A 14860-nucleotide genomic window follows, 5' to 3' on the forward strand; every position below is an offset into this window, starting at 1 on the left:
TATAGCAAATGTATTGTGCTATGCTCGGCTATGAGCTTGGAGGCTCTCAACGAAAACAAAATTGAGTTTCAGTGCTAGGTCTGCCTTTGCTCTCTCTATAACTTGCTGGGGACTGCACACACATTATGAAGCACTGTGAAGAACAGTGTCTGGTGATTCTGCTTGGCACAGAACCTTCAATCACAGCTGCTGGTATAGGGATGCAAATAGCAGGGAGACACTAAGAAGTCTGGTGTGCTTACAGGAAAGCACGCAGTTTGAGGTATTCGGGAAATGGTTAAAGATAGCACGCTCTATGCCAAATCATTGTGAACCATTTTATCATAGCAGAAGTCACCAATATCTAGACATGTTGTTACTTACTGAGGCTGCTAATTGAATACTTGTGTAAAATAACATCGGGCACTCGTAATTCATGATGCATTAGGATTCCTCTGTGGTTTTTAATATAGTTTGTATTCTTATGGTTCATCTAAGACATGTCGTATCAGTAATATACTTTTACAAGCCTAACTTGAACACAACATGTAGACGTATCCTCTGTGAAAAGAGACAAATAATTTCTTTTTTTTCTTTTTGAAGACCAAAATATGCATTGCTGGACGAGTGCACCAGTGCTGTAAGCATTGACGTAGAAGGAAAGATTTTTCAAGCTGCAAAAGATGCAGGGATATCATTGCTTTCCATAACACACCGACCTTCTCTTTGGTAAGGAACAACATTACCACTGTCGTTATTGGTATCGCAGATACATACATATTGTCTATAGCTAAACTATTTGTTAGGTGTTTTTTAAAAATCTTATCCAGTTTTCAGATGGTCCAATGATCTATGGAGCATCCCTAAAAATGCAAAAATATATGGATGGACATGTTTGAAATGTTAAATGATGGCAATTCCTACTCAGTAGCATTCCATTATATGTTTTTTGTTTGCCTGTGATATTATCCTCTTAACGTACCTCTTATCTGCCTGCTAGCTAACATTTTTCCCTTGCCTTTAACCTGCCTCTATCTCTCACTTCCTCTGCTTCCATTCTAGCACTTCATCCATCATGGTCACATCCGCAGCACAGCTGGCTGTACCGCCTAGCTGCACTTAAAAATGCCCGATGTTTGTTGTCCTTAATCTATGTATGTCCACTTATGCATTGTCCCCTGTGACTGTTTCATTTACTCCCCTCCACAACCTGGCCAGAATTTACCTCAAGCTAACCCCGTTGTGAGAAGCTCACTGCTTCCCATCCAATCTGATTTCTTATCTATTGTACGTTCTTTTGTGATGAAAAGAGCATTGTTCCTCGTGTATATAAATAAATAATACATCATTTATGCAGGGAGACCAACCATATGCAACCCTGTCTGGATCTATCTCAAACAGGCTCCTCTAGCGCAGCGCGGACTACAAGACCATGCGCTTCATGCATGGAACACAAGCAACTGATGGCCTTGTAGACCTCATCACCGAGTTAAAACTTGATTGCCAAGGCAGAGGGGGCTCTGGGCCCATGTCTGGGTGCAGAACACACACTCTGGGAGACCCAGAAAAGTAAAAGGTGAAGGATGCAGGTGCCTGAATCAAAGCTTCCTTACAATTGAGAATTTGGGGTAGCAGTCCATCGCTTCATTTTTCATATTTTCAGTACCAATACAGTACAGGATCAATATTATGCAAATCAAGACTTCCTATATGATCTTCTTGGCAGTTTACATAGTTAGCTATCCCAGTCCCATGCATAGAATATAAAAGCAAAATAATCTCGACTGTGTGAAGACGCAATCTGTATGGTGTGTAATGTTCATTTTGCAAAAAACATGTCAAGCACGCATTACAAGAGGAAGGGAGGAATAGTGGCGAGGCAAAACACAAAAACATTTTTGAAAAAAAGGACCAGGGAGTGGGATTTGGAAATGGGGGACTTTTTGAAATCATTACATAGAAACGCCTACCTTTACCCCATATTTCTACATTCCGGACATTCAGAGTTAACGCAAACGATAGACGATGAGCTCATTTTACAGTACAATTGCCTGAAGTCTAGGGTCCAGTAAAATGTGCACACAAAACAACCCATTGGTGGACACCATGGGTAAAGGCTACTATTAAGCACAGTTTTTCCATCTACCAGGGGTGTAATAAATCCAGCTTTAAATGTGTTTTGTCAGCAAGTGATCACAGCGGATGTAGAGCATTTTATGAATAATGTATAGGATATCAATGCGTTGGAATGTAACGTGTCTTTCTAGATATTTTATCACAGTATATTGAACGTTTTGCAGGTCGCGCAATAGATATAGTGAGGAGGGGGTGATATTTTTCTGTCAATCGCTACATCTTGCATTTGTAATAAAATCAAAAGAATGTCAGGTGCGGGCATTCTAGAGCCTATACGCGAGTGTCAATCAAATCCCTTGTATTACACTTGCACGTTGTTCCTGGTGTTTGTCTCTCCATAACCAATTGTCTAGCTTTTGACACGAGAATAGCAGAAGGAAGTGAAACAAATCGTGACTTTTGTGGCTGCTATTTGGCAGGTAGAGAAGTAAATGCAGCTATTTATCCAGTAAATGATATTAACATTAGGGACACAAATACAATTGTGAGCCTACTGCAATTGCAAAGTAGCATACGAGCCACCAGATGCATGCCCTCGAAGGCCCGCAATCCTTGCAAATCCCACACATAGTACTGCCTTACTGTCACTTTTGCCTTTTAATGTTACCCAAATCCTGCATGTTAATTATCTTGTGTGTATTGAGATAGGAACAGTATTTTCCCCATGTCAAATTGACTTGTTCAAATAAAAGTTATCATTGAAAATATAAGTCTTCTTGAGCTAACCCAATTGTAAAAATAAAGCAAAGACCAGAACAATACTTATTTGTTCCACATTGACATTTATTTAGCACTCAGCAGCAGCATTGAAGGAACTAGTGTGTGCCGCTGAACTACCTCTACCGTGCCTTATCTATACATACAATGCACATCAGCAGTTTGCAGGCCTACCCATCAGTTTAGCACACAAGCACTAAGATGCAGGCCTGTAGCCGCATGACCCCAAAGATGCATCCGTCATCACAGAGTGCAATTCTGCAGCAGACATAATGTAGCAGAGTCGATGTATGCAGCAGAGGGAAAGTCTGCAGGGCGCTGCATTAATGCAGCAAATTAAGGATGCATTTGAAGAGATGCATTGTCCTTGAAAATCTAAACACCACGCTGCCCTTCTGTTGTCCTTTAGTGTGGCATTTCATCCCAGATCCCAGGACTGGGCAGAAGACCTGGCTACTCATATTATCACCAAGAAGTGTCGACAGTTTTGCCTAAACTATTACAAATAAATGCCAGGATTCACAGTTAGAGCCACTTCGAATAGGACCTGTCTGCCAAAAAACGACACAACGATCGCGAATGCATTCCTGGCTATTTTAGTCTCATTACTGTCATGTAGCTGTCAGCCTGAAGGAGCGGACCATGCTCCCACAGTCGCGGCTACACCCTCTAGACTCACACGCCTCCATCATTAAGGCTACAAGGACGAAGTGCGGTTCTAACACACGTGAAAGTAACTGTAACTCCCCTTGTCTCATCCCGCCCCTCGGTAGCCCAACATCACTTCCCCTTCCAACATGTGGCCCGAACTTCAACCACCCACAAAACGATGTGGGAGAACAGGGGGCCTGTCACTTTACAACGTGACAGTAACAGGCTTGCATTCAGGTAGAGTCGAATACCATAGATGTGTGCAGCTCTGGTGTTCGACCTCGAACAGGAGGTGCCTCATTGTACCGTGGAAAGAAGGTATAGTTAAGCTAGTGTGAATAGTGTGTTTTTAGTGTGCACATTTTTTTATTAAAAAAAATGTATCGGGAGGAGGAGGGTGTGAGGGTGTGGGGGGATTTTACAAAAAATAAGCACTAGCTGCGTTTTTCTTTCTAAGTTTTCCGGGCTGGAGGAGCCCGGAAAACTTAGAAATAAAACCGCAGCTTTAAAAACGTTGTATTTATGTTTGCGGTCGCTTTTGAAGCGACCGCAAACATAAATAAAACGTTATTGTGTTGGAAAACGCTGCGGTTTTAAATGGAAAAGCAGATTCAGGCAGACACAACGCGGCAGGGGAGCACCGGAGACCCAAAGTGAAAGCCACAGCAGGCAGAAACACACGCGGTTATGTTTACATGCCGCGTAGTGTTTCTACCTGCAGCTGATTTCCCATTTGGGGCTCTCGGGCTCCCCGTGGGGAGCCCGAGAGCCCCAAATGGGAAATGCTAAATGCTGCGTTGTCTGCCTGAATCTGCTTTTCCATTTGGGGCTCTCGGGCTCCCCGTGGGGAGCCCCAAATGGAAAAGCAGATTCAGGCAGACACAACGCGGTTGTTTTCCGCAATGCCGCGTTATGTCTGCCTGAATCTGCTTTTCCATTTGGGGCTCTCGGGCTCCTGGGGAGCCCGAGAGCCCCAAATGGTAAAGCAGATTCAGGCAAACACAACGCGGTTGTGTTGGAAAACGCTGCGGTTTTAAAACCGCAGCGTTTTCCAACACAATAACGTTTTATTTATGTTTGCGGTCGCTTCAAAAGCGACCGCAAACATAAATACGTTTTTAAAGCTGCGGTTTTATTTCTAAGTTTTCCGGGCTCCTCCAGCCCGGAAAACTTAGAAAAAAAACGGAGCTAGTGCTTATTTTTTGTAAAAAAAATAAATAGCACTTACCGAGATTCAGGTGCAGCTTTCCTGCTCTGGTCTCCGGTCCGCGTCCTCCGAGTCCCGGCACTAATGAAGGGAAAGCCACCCAGCGGTAGACTTTGTTTACTACAGCTGGCTGGCTTTTCCTTCATTAGTGCCGCAAAAGCAAAAGCCAGCACAGGAGGGCCTCCATTTCACAAAATGGCGGCGCCCCTGTGCTTGCTTTTTCGAATTTTGAGCTTGAATAGCTCAAAATTTTACATAGGAAGTTTTAAAACGGAGGATGCTAGTATATTTTTTTTTATGTGGCCTATCTATTTTTTAAATAAAATTTTTTACTAGACCATCCCTTTAATATTCCAGCAACAATACAATCATTTACTAACATAATCTCCACCATAAGATTACTAAATATCTAAAATGGGAAAAAACACATCCAACCCCCCCCCCCACAAAAACACTGAAGGTAAGGAACAACACGAGACAATGGAACAGGTCTGTGTACTACCTGTTAAATGTCTCCTAAAGCATACAGGTAGGTGACGCTGCCCCAAACATGCTCATTTTTCAGTAAGCTTTCCCAATGAACGAACAGTGTTCCCGTCTGCAAGGGTTTGATATAGAAGGCAATGGTGAGACTGTACCTCCTTGAGAAGAGGAGAAACAGCAAGAAACAAACCAACAACAATCGCTTTTAAAGTGGACCATTTTGTACAGGAGGGGTGAGACTTGTCCAGACAGAACGACTCTAGGAAAAACAAACTGTCATTGTTCCACTGGCGGAGTGAGTGGGTTTAAAAGCCATGAGATGAGCCAGAGCAAACTAGGTTGGCACTGGTCAGGAGGGACGGAAGCAGAAAGGAAGCCATCCTAGGCAGCAGCTCAAAAGGAGCAAAAGGAACACAGGTGCTGATGCTTGCACAGGTCTGCTTTATTTCATGCTGATAATGACATAGGAGGACACTTGATAACGAGGCAAGAGGCCATGAAGCTTGCTCTGTAACTCCCAGATAATTGCAACTGGACCCTTGTGGAGGGTCAATGTATTATTTTCCTCAAACTGAAACTAACTGAAGATTTACTCATTACATATTTGGAAGAATTCCTCATGCTACACCTATTGCAGGGAACAGATTGAATTACATAAATATCTTACTGACTTTTTAGGCATTCACCATCCAGCGTCATGGGCATCATGGACTAAAAACCCACCTTCTCCAGCATGGGGTCTGGCATGGATTCACATGCTCATGAATATTCCCCGTCGTCAGGCTGGGAATCCTCGGTAAAGAAAAAACCAGTATCAGTTTCATTTCTGATCTGTCTTTCGTAGTAGTAACCAATCACTGATCTCTGCGTCATACTGACCACAGCCAATGACTGCCCTCTACCTAAGCCCCGCCTCTGGCAGCCATCTTCAGATTTTTACCGCACGTTCATGTGTTGGGATCCTCGTGCTATTGCTCTCGAGCGTTAGTGCTATTTTTTCACGTTTTTTCTCAAAAACTTCGTTTTTTTCGGTCAAAAGAGCCTCAAGCTCGACCGACTCTCCATCCGATCAACAGGGACCCATGTCGGATTCGTCTACGCCCCTCAAGGGTGAAGATTCGTCGAGCTACGCTTTTGGAGGACTCCAGAAGTTTCTCAGGCCCATCTCGGTCATGGCCCAGGAGAAGGGAAGCTCGACGCCCGGAAAGCTGTTCAGGGTCTGCCCTGGATGCCAGCTGCAGAATGTCTTTAAGGAAGACGAACACTCCTTTTGTCTTTACTGCCTACATGAAGACAAGACGCACGTGGAGAAGGACTGTGCGTTTTGCGGCAACATGTCGGAGCGGACCATGAAGGACCGCCATCAACGTCTCGCCAACTGGCTGGAAGGGAAGAGCCCGTCCGGCGAGAAGAAGAGGAAGAAATCCGAGCGGTCTTCTAAGACCTTTGAGGACGCCCCGGCGACGGGGGTCCAACATAAGGCCAAGCACCGCGAGTCCGCTGGCACCGGGAGCGCCGAACGGTCGGGATCTACGGGCGCCAGGCAGGGCGCACCCTCCCCGGCACCATCAACCACGAGCCAATGCTCTGGGTCGGGTAAGAGGAAGGCCGAGCACCCGGCGAAGCTCCTGGAGAGGCCCCGGTCGAGCTCGAAGGCGGAGGGGGAGCGAGGCAGTGTCCCCCCCTCAAGGAGAAGGCGGTGAGCGCACCTAGGGTGGTGAAAGCCTTAATCCATCCGGCCAAGGCCTCTATCGAGACAGTCGCGGCGGCCCTGGCTCAGCCTGTGGAGGCTACACCAGTGGTGGCGACCTCGGGGCTCAGAGTCTCCCTGCCACCGCGGAGGGAGTCCTCTTTTATGCCCATCGACAGGACCCCCGTGAAACCTCTGACGGAGAAGAAAAAGGGGGGGCAGGAGGTTGTTGTGGATTTGGCCTCAACCTCTGAGGAAGAACTGATCGAGGTCTTAAGCCACGGCGTTGGCGTGGAAGAAGACCAGCCCGTCGGGAGGGATCCCGACGCAGGAGACGACGACATCGTCGAGGGTACCAACGGGGCCCCTGACCGCCCGTCGGATTCCCCTCTGCCAGTGCCGCAAGACAACTCGGCGGCCATTTTGTTGGCTATACAGTCCTTATGCTCAGAGATAAGGACGAGACTGCCGTTACCAGTGGAGGAACCACTCCCGTCGGGGGACCCGGAACCAGGCCCTTCGGGCAGCCCCCCTCCTAAGAAAAGAAGGATTCACCCTCCACCTCCTTTTCAGCCGTCGCGCCCCGTTCAGCCCTCCTCCCCGTCCACGACTCGAGGGGATGATACGGGGACTGACACGGCCGCGACGGGTACGGACGACGAGGTGTACGACGAGGATCTGCTAGCGTCTCCTCCCACCCGGGCTTCCCCGCCCGACGAGATTGGATCTTTTCACTCCATGATCGCCAGGGCATCCGAGCTCTTCCAGCTCTGCCCTGAGGAGAAGAAGAAGGAAGGTTTCCTTTATCAGCGGCGCGAGGCCAAGAGGAAGACGGTCCTTGCGGTACCTCTACTGGACGATATTTGGGATGAGGGCCTCGCCCTCCTCAAGAACCCATCCACGACGCCGGCTAGAAGAGACCGGTACGAGAAGAAGTACCAGGTCCCGGACGCGGCCCCCTTGTGCCTCCGGGCACAGCCTACCCCGGACTCCGTCGTCTCCGCGGCGGCCAGGAAGAAAGCGGGGGGGGTGCGGCCTCCACGTCGTCTTCCCCGCCGGACGGCGAGGGAAAGAAATTGGACACGATGGGGCGCAGGGTCATCTCGTCTGCAGCGACGACGATTAAGGCGGCTAACGCCTTGGCTATCGTAGCCCGGTACGACAGGGAGCTGTGGTACAAGCTGTCTCCCCTGCCGGACTTCCTACCGGACGACAAGAGGGCGGATGCCCTGGAGATCTTGCAGGAAGGTGAGGTGGCGTCGGACCACGCCATCACTATTGCGACGGACATCGCCGACACTGGATTTCGCCAGTTGGGCAACGGCGTGTGCCTTAGGCGGCGTGGATGGCTCAAGGCTACTGACTTCCGTTAAAACGTACAGACCAGAGTCCTGGACATGCCGTTCGATGGGAACAACCTGTTTGGGAAAACAGTGGACGATTCCCTTCAAGCCATTAAAGCGGACACGGAGACGGCCCGGGCTCTCGGGGTTCTCCAGCAACGGCGGCCGCCCTTTCAGAGCGGCGGAGGCAAGGGCGCCTCCAAAGGTTCCGGCGGCGGATTTTCCACCTACCGTCAAGCGGCCCGTTCGTCATCTCAGGAAGCTTACAGGGGACGAGGCAAGTCAGGCGGACCCCGCCGTCGTCGCCAAGGAGGTCTAGGCGGCAAAGCCTCGTCTAAGCAGGATTGAACCGGCCGTGGGGTCAGGCTCCCACCGAAGCACCCCGGTGGGAGGCCGGCTGGCGAGCTTCGTCAGCGTGTGGGAGTCCATCTCCACCGACCGTTGGGTGCTGGACGCCCTAGCCCAGGGCCACGCGCTCGAGTTTCAAAGAAGGTGCCCGCGCGTCCCCCCTGTGGCCAGGAAAGAGCTTCACGTCCCTCAGCTTCTCCGGGAGGTAAAGGCGATGCTCAGGAAGGGCGCCATCGAACTCATCCCAAAGAGGCTTCGGGGCTCCGGAGTTTACTCAAGATACTTCCTCGTGAAGAAGAAGACGGGAGGATGGCGCCCCATCCTAGACCTACGACGGCTGAACAAGTTCATCAAGGCACAGAAGTTCCGGATGGTCACCCTCCAGCACGTCCTGGGTCAGCTGGAGGAGGGCGACTTCCTGTCGTCATTGGATTTGGAGGATGCCTACTTCCATATTCCCATCCTAAAGGGGCACCGAAAATTTCTCAGGTTCGTGGTCCAAGGGCGTCACTATCAGTTCAGAGCCCTTCCCTTCGGTCTACGGTCGGCACCCAGGGTATTCACCAAGTGCCTTGCACCAGTGGCGGCGCAGCTGCGCCGAGAGGGGATCCACGTCTACCCCTACCTGGACGACTGGCTCATCCGAGCCAAGACGAGGGAGCTCGCCGTGGAGCACACGGCAAGGACCGTCCAACTTCTCACGGACCTGGGATTCTCCGTGAACTACGCCAAGTCCCACCTGGTACCCACGCAAGACGCACTGTTTCTGGGAGCGAAGCTCGACACAGTGTCCCTTCTGGCCTCCCCGTCGGAGGAAAGGACCAGGGCCATCCTGGGCAAGGTACAGCGGATGTTGGTTGCCGACGCGGCCAAGGTGAGGTCCATCAAGTCCCTCCTCGGAATGATGTCTTCTTGCATCTACCTCATTCCCATGTGCAGGCTCCGGATGCGCCCGTTGCAGGAGTTCCTGGACGCGCGCTGGATCCAAACGACGGGCAGCTTCGAGGAGAGGATCACACTCGACGAGAGTTTCCGACGAGCGATCCGGTGGTGGGGCACCCCCGCGCATCTGACGGCGGGCATGGACTTCCAGACCCCAGGCCACCAGGAGACAGTGACCACGGATGCCTCCCTGGAAGGGTGGGGAGCGCACACCGAAAATCTGCACGCGAGAGGCCTTTGGCTCCCGACGGAGAAGTCCCTCCATATCAACGTCCTGGAGCTCCGTGCAGTGTTTTGGGCCCTCAAGTCCTTCCTTCCGTCCCTCAAGGGCAAGGTGGTGAGGATCTTCACCGACAACACCACCACCATGTTTTACATCAGGAAACAGGGCGGAGCCAGGTCCCCAGCACTGTCCAAGGAGGCGCAGGACCTGTGGCATTGGGCCATCGCCCAAAGGATGTTTCTGGTGCCGTTTCATCTGGCAGGGATAAAAAACACCATCGCCGACTCACTCAGCAGGGAGCTGCGCTCGTGCCACGAGTGGGAACTACGGCAGGATCTAGTGGATCGCCTCTTCCGACGGTGGGGCACACCCCAGATCGACCTGTTCTCGACGGCGACGAACTCCAAGTGCCGGAGGTTCGCCAGCATGTTTCCCCAGCCGAGGAGCATGGGCGATGCTTTCTCGTTCCCCTGGGAGGGCCTGTTCCTACACACGTTCCCTCCATTGCCACTACTGATCCGGCTCATCAACCGGCTCAAGAGGTCACGGTGCAGGATGATCCTCGTCGCACCTGCGTGACCGAGGCAGATATGGTTCCCGGACCTTCTGGACTTGTCAGCGTCCCCGTCAATCAAGCTGCCAGTGGACGCGGATCTGCTCTCCAGGGAAGGAGGCGCCATCCTCCACCACGACCCGAAGTCGCTGAACTTGCAGGCCTGGCTCCTGCAGCGCTAGAGTTTGGAGGATACGACATACCGGCCGACTGCAGAGAGGTTCTTGCAAAGGCCAGGGCGTCCTCGACTCTTAAATGCTACGGACACAAATGGAAGAGGTTCTCTGTCTGGTGCCACGCACAGAAGATTAACCCTCTAAGGATTACGGCTCCCCAAGTACTGCCGTACCTGTTGACGCTGGCCAAATCTGGACTGGCACACGCGTCCATCAAGATTCATCTTGCTGCGATCTCCCGATACACCAGAACCACGGGGCGGACGTCCTTGTGGTCTCATCGTCTGGTGAAAGAGTTCATGAAGGGACTGTTCAGATCGTTCCCGCCGGTGAAGGCTCCGGCCCCGGCGTGGGAGCTCAACGTGGTGCTGACCAAGCTCATGGGACCTCCGTTCGAGCCTCTGCACTCGGCCCCGTTGAAGTTCCTGTCGTGGAAAACAGCGTTTCTTGTGGCCATCACCTCCATACGACGGGTGGGAGAGATCCAGGCCCTTTCCTGCAAGGCCCCGTACTTAACTTTTCACGACACGAGGGTGGTGCTCAGGACGCACCCCTCCTTCATGCCCAAGGTGCCGTCGGACTTCCATCTCAACGAACCCTTGGTGTTGCCTGTGTTTTTCCCGTCGCCTTCGTCACCGGCTGAGAGGACTTTGCACTCGCTGGATGTGGCTAGAGCGCAGAAGTTCTACTTGGACCGCACGAAGTGTTTTCGGAAGACGTCACAACTCTTTGTGAACTTTGGACCTGTCAATCAGGGGAAGGCTCTCTCGAAGGCTTCCATTTCCAGATGGCTCTCTGGCTGTATCATGTACTGTCACCGGTTGGCAAACCGACCGCTGCCTGGCCGTCCGAGAGCACATTCCACCAGAGCGATCGCAGCTACCACGGCGTTCCTATCTGGTGTGCCCCTGCTGGACATTTGCAGGGCTGCTACGTGGAGGTCGACGCACACCTTCACGAAATTCTACTGCGTCGATCAGGATTCCAGGGAGGAGTCCAGGGTCGGCCAAGCAGTGCTGCGCAACCTGTTCGCCTGAGGTGAGCCTGGTGAGGAGGTAAGATTGCTTAATGTTGAGTTTGATGTGATGCTTAATGTTGAGCCTTTGCCACCTCCCGTGGTTGTGCATGTGGGTGCTGCTATGTATTCTTTATTCATGAGCATGTGAATCCATGCCAGACCCCATGCTGGAGAAGGAACAAGTTACTTAGCTGTAACTGTTGTTCTCCAGCATGGGTCTGGCATGGATTCACATGCGAACCCTCCCGCCTACCCCTCTGCGGCTCTTCACTTGGTCATACTGCCACTTCACGTGCTTCCAAATCTGAAGATGGCTGCCAGAGGCGGGACTTAGGTAGAGGGCAGTCATTGGCTGTGGTCAGTATGACGCAGAGATCAGTGATTGGTTACTACTACGAAAGACAGATCAGAAACGAAACTGATACTGGTTTTTTCTTTACCGAGGATTCCCAGCCTGACGACGGGGAATATTCATGAGCATGTGAATCCATGCCAGACCCATGCTGGAGAACAACAGTTACAGGTAAGTAACTTGTTCCTTCTCCAGCACGGGGTCTGGCATGGATTCACATGCTCATGAATATTCCCTGTCATCTAGCCGGGAATCCTCAGCAAAAGAAAAGACAGTTTCACTTTCATTTATAAACTGTCTTTCTCCTATAAACCAATCACTGAGCTCTAGGTAATTTTGCCCCAGCCAATGACTGCCCTTTCCCTAAGACCCTCCTCTGGCAGCCATCTTCAGATTGTTACCGCACGTTCTATGTTGGGAGTCCTCGTGTTTTGATCTTTGAGCTTTCTGAGTTTTTCACGCTTTTTTGGTAGAAAAACTCTGTTTTTGGTTCAATCGAGCCTGTGTGCTCCATCGTTTAGTCTTCCGATTAACAGGGATCCGTTTTTCAGCATCTTTCAGGCAGAAATCATCAAGTGTTTTACCTTGGAAGTTTCCAGAAGTCCATCAGGCCTAAACTGCAGCAGATCATGTCGGAGGAGAAGAAGGATGGAGCTTCCCTCTTCGAGCTGTGCACCAGCTGCGGTTTGCAGAATTTTTTCACGGACGACAAGCATTGCCAGCGCCTGTATTGTTTGCACCTGACGCACAAGGAAAAAACGATTGTGAGTTCTGCTGTGGTTTCACCAAGCGCACGATGAAGGACCAGCACGTCCGACTGGCAACGTGGCTCAAGGCCAAGGCCTCTACCCCGTGTGGTGCACAGGGGCATGCCTCATCCGGATCCAGCCAGCCAGAGCGGGCTTCTAAGTCCTTTGAGAGTGCTCCATCCGTAGGGGCCAAAGACAAAGCCAAGCACCGCAAGTCCGTTTCCGCCGGGGGTCGCTGCACAAGCGGGTCCCGCGACAGTCAGTGAACGTTCATTGTCTCCATTGGCCTCAATCTCCAGCCATTGCTCCAGCTCTTCGTCAAAGGGAAAGTCAGCTACCCCGGGGAAGCTGCAAGAGAAACCGGAGAAGGTCAAACAGGACAAGGTGTCCGTCCTGCCAGCTAAGGCCCAGGTAGTTCAGGCCAAGACATCCTCTTCCATCAAGATGGTTGCTGCCGCCCTCTCAAAGACGAAAGGGGCTAGCCCGGTCCAAGGTACCCTGATGGTGACCAGGGTGGTGCTTCCTCCCAGGTGGGAAGCTTCAGTCAAGCCAGTGGAGAAGACTCCAGAAAGGAGGATGCCAGACCTCAGCCTGAAACCGACATCTCAGGACCCGAAGAAAGTGGGGGGGGTGGAAGAGGTTCAGGGAACGGATATTTCTCCGTCGGATGAGGAGGACATTGTTTCCGTCCACACCATCCCAGAGAAGATGGGTGACGACGATGATGATGATGAAAATGTTGAGGGGACACCCGCCAGACGCAACGACAATGATGAGTTAGGGGGCAATGACATAGGCGCTGGGCCCTGCGACCCTATCCCCCGGGCACCTCCCAGAGAACTGTCGCAGGTTATTCTCTCGACCCTCCACACACTGGTGTCAGAGATTCAGAAGAGGATGGCGACGTCACCACCAGCGACTCCATCGGCGACGGCGCCGTTGACACCGCCGAAGAAAAGGAGGAGGCACCTTATGCCTCCACTCCAACGGTCACTGCCCTCCCCCCAGGGACATGGGGACGGACACGGCTATGACGGCCCCAGACGAGACGACGACGGTGGTCTCTCTCCGCCACCAAGGGCTTCTCCACCAGACAAAGTGGGATCCTTCCACTCCATGATCGCCCGTACGTCAGAACTTTTTCAGCACACCCCTGAAGAGAAGAAAAAGGAAGTTTTCCTGTACCATCACTGGGAGGCGAAAAGGAAGACTGTTCTGTGGGTACTGCTACTGGACGGCCTCTGGGATGAGAGACTGGCACTTCTGAAGAACCCCTCCACGGCACTGTCAAAGAGGGACCGGCAGGAGAAGAAATATCGAGTCCCAGAGTCTGCACCCAAATGTCTTTGGTCGCAACCATCACCGGACTCGGTGGTCTCAACTGCGGCAAGGAAGAAGTTGTCCAATCCGTCGTCTTCAACCTCTGTTCCCCCAGACTGTGAGGGGAAGAAATTGGATGCGTGGGATGGAAAGTCATTTACTCGGCAGCGACAACGGTCAAGGCGGCCAACGCCTTAGCGAACTTGGCCAGGTACAACCGGGAGCTATGGTAAAAGATGGCTCTGATCCTGGATTTCCCCCCGAGGACAAGCAGGTAAAGGCAATGGAGATCCTTCAGGAAGGTGAGGTGGTGTCGGACCACGCCATCACCCTGGCTTAGAACATTGCGGACACAGGGTTCCACCAGATGGGAAATGGGGTTTGCCTCTGTCGTTGTGACTGGCTGAAGGCCACCAACTTCAGGCAAGAGGTCCAGACAAGGGTCCTGGACATGCTGTTCGACAGAGACAATCTTTTCAGCAAGGCAGTCAACGAATATCTTCAAGCCATCAAAGCCAACACAGAGACGGCCCATACCCTGGGCACGCTACAACAGCACCGGCTGTCCTTTCGTCCCTCAGGAGGGAAGTCAGGGAGGTCTTCTGAACATGCAACACAGATCCTGGGTTAGGTTTTGGACCTGGCGCTTCAGTTTGGACACCCGTTCTGGCTGGTACGGGGGTCTCTGGTCAACCCTAGGTGGATCACGGGAAGGGTAACTATCCCTTCTCCGATATTACCCTGGATATGGAGAATTCTGGGAACCCTCCACCCTTGGCCTCCCCTCTCCCGGATTGGGATGTCTGGGTTCCTGCAAGCGGGGAATCAAAGGAGGGTTGTCCTGCAGGTTGGGGTTTTGTGAGTATCGGGGGAAGAAGCTTAACCTAGCATTTGGGGAATTCCTGTCCTTCTGAGGGAAGTAAGGAGGGAAGTTTCCCGGGGCAGCACTTACCTGGTTGTATCCCCCCTTGGA

The 14860-nt window shown here is 51.7% G+C and overlaps 1 protein-coding gene across 1 annotated transcript in view; it reads left to right on the top strand.

Moving 5' to 3' along the window:
• Positions 1-14860, top strand: part of ABCD2 (ATP binding cassette subfamily D member 2) — a 427364-nt gene that overhangs the window by 396356 nt on the left and 16148 nt on the right. The window contains exon 9 of the mRNA XM_069629213.1: positions 583-708. Coding sequence (XP_069485314.1) covers positions 583-708 — 126 coding nt within the window. The remainder of the gene's footprint in view (positions 1-582; positions 709-14860) is intronic.

The sequence above is a fragment of the Ambystoma mexicanum genome, chromosome 12, assembly GCF_040938575.1.
Source record: "Ambystoma mexicanum isolate Mex_15411 chromosome 12, UKY_AmexF1_1, whole genome shotgun sequence".
NCBI classification, from domain to species: domain Eukaryota; kingdom Metazoa; phylum Chordata; class Amphibia; order Caudata; family Ambystomatidae; genus Ambystoma; species Ambystoma mexicanum.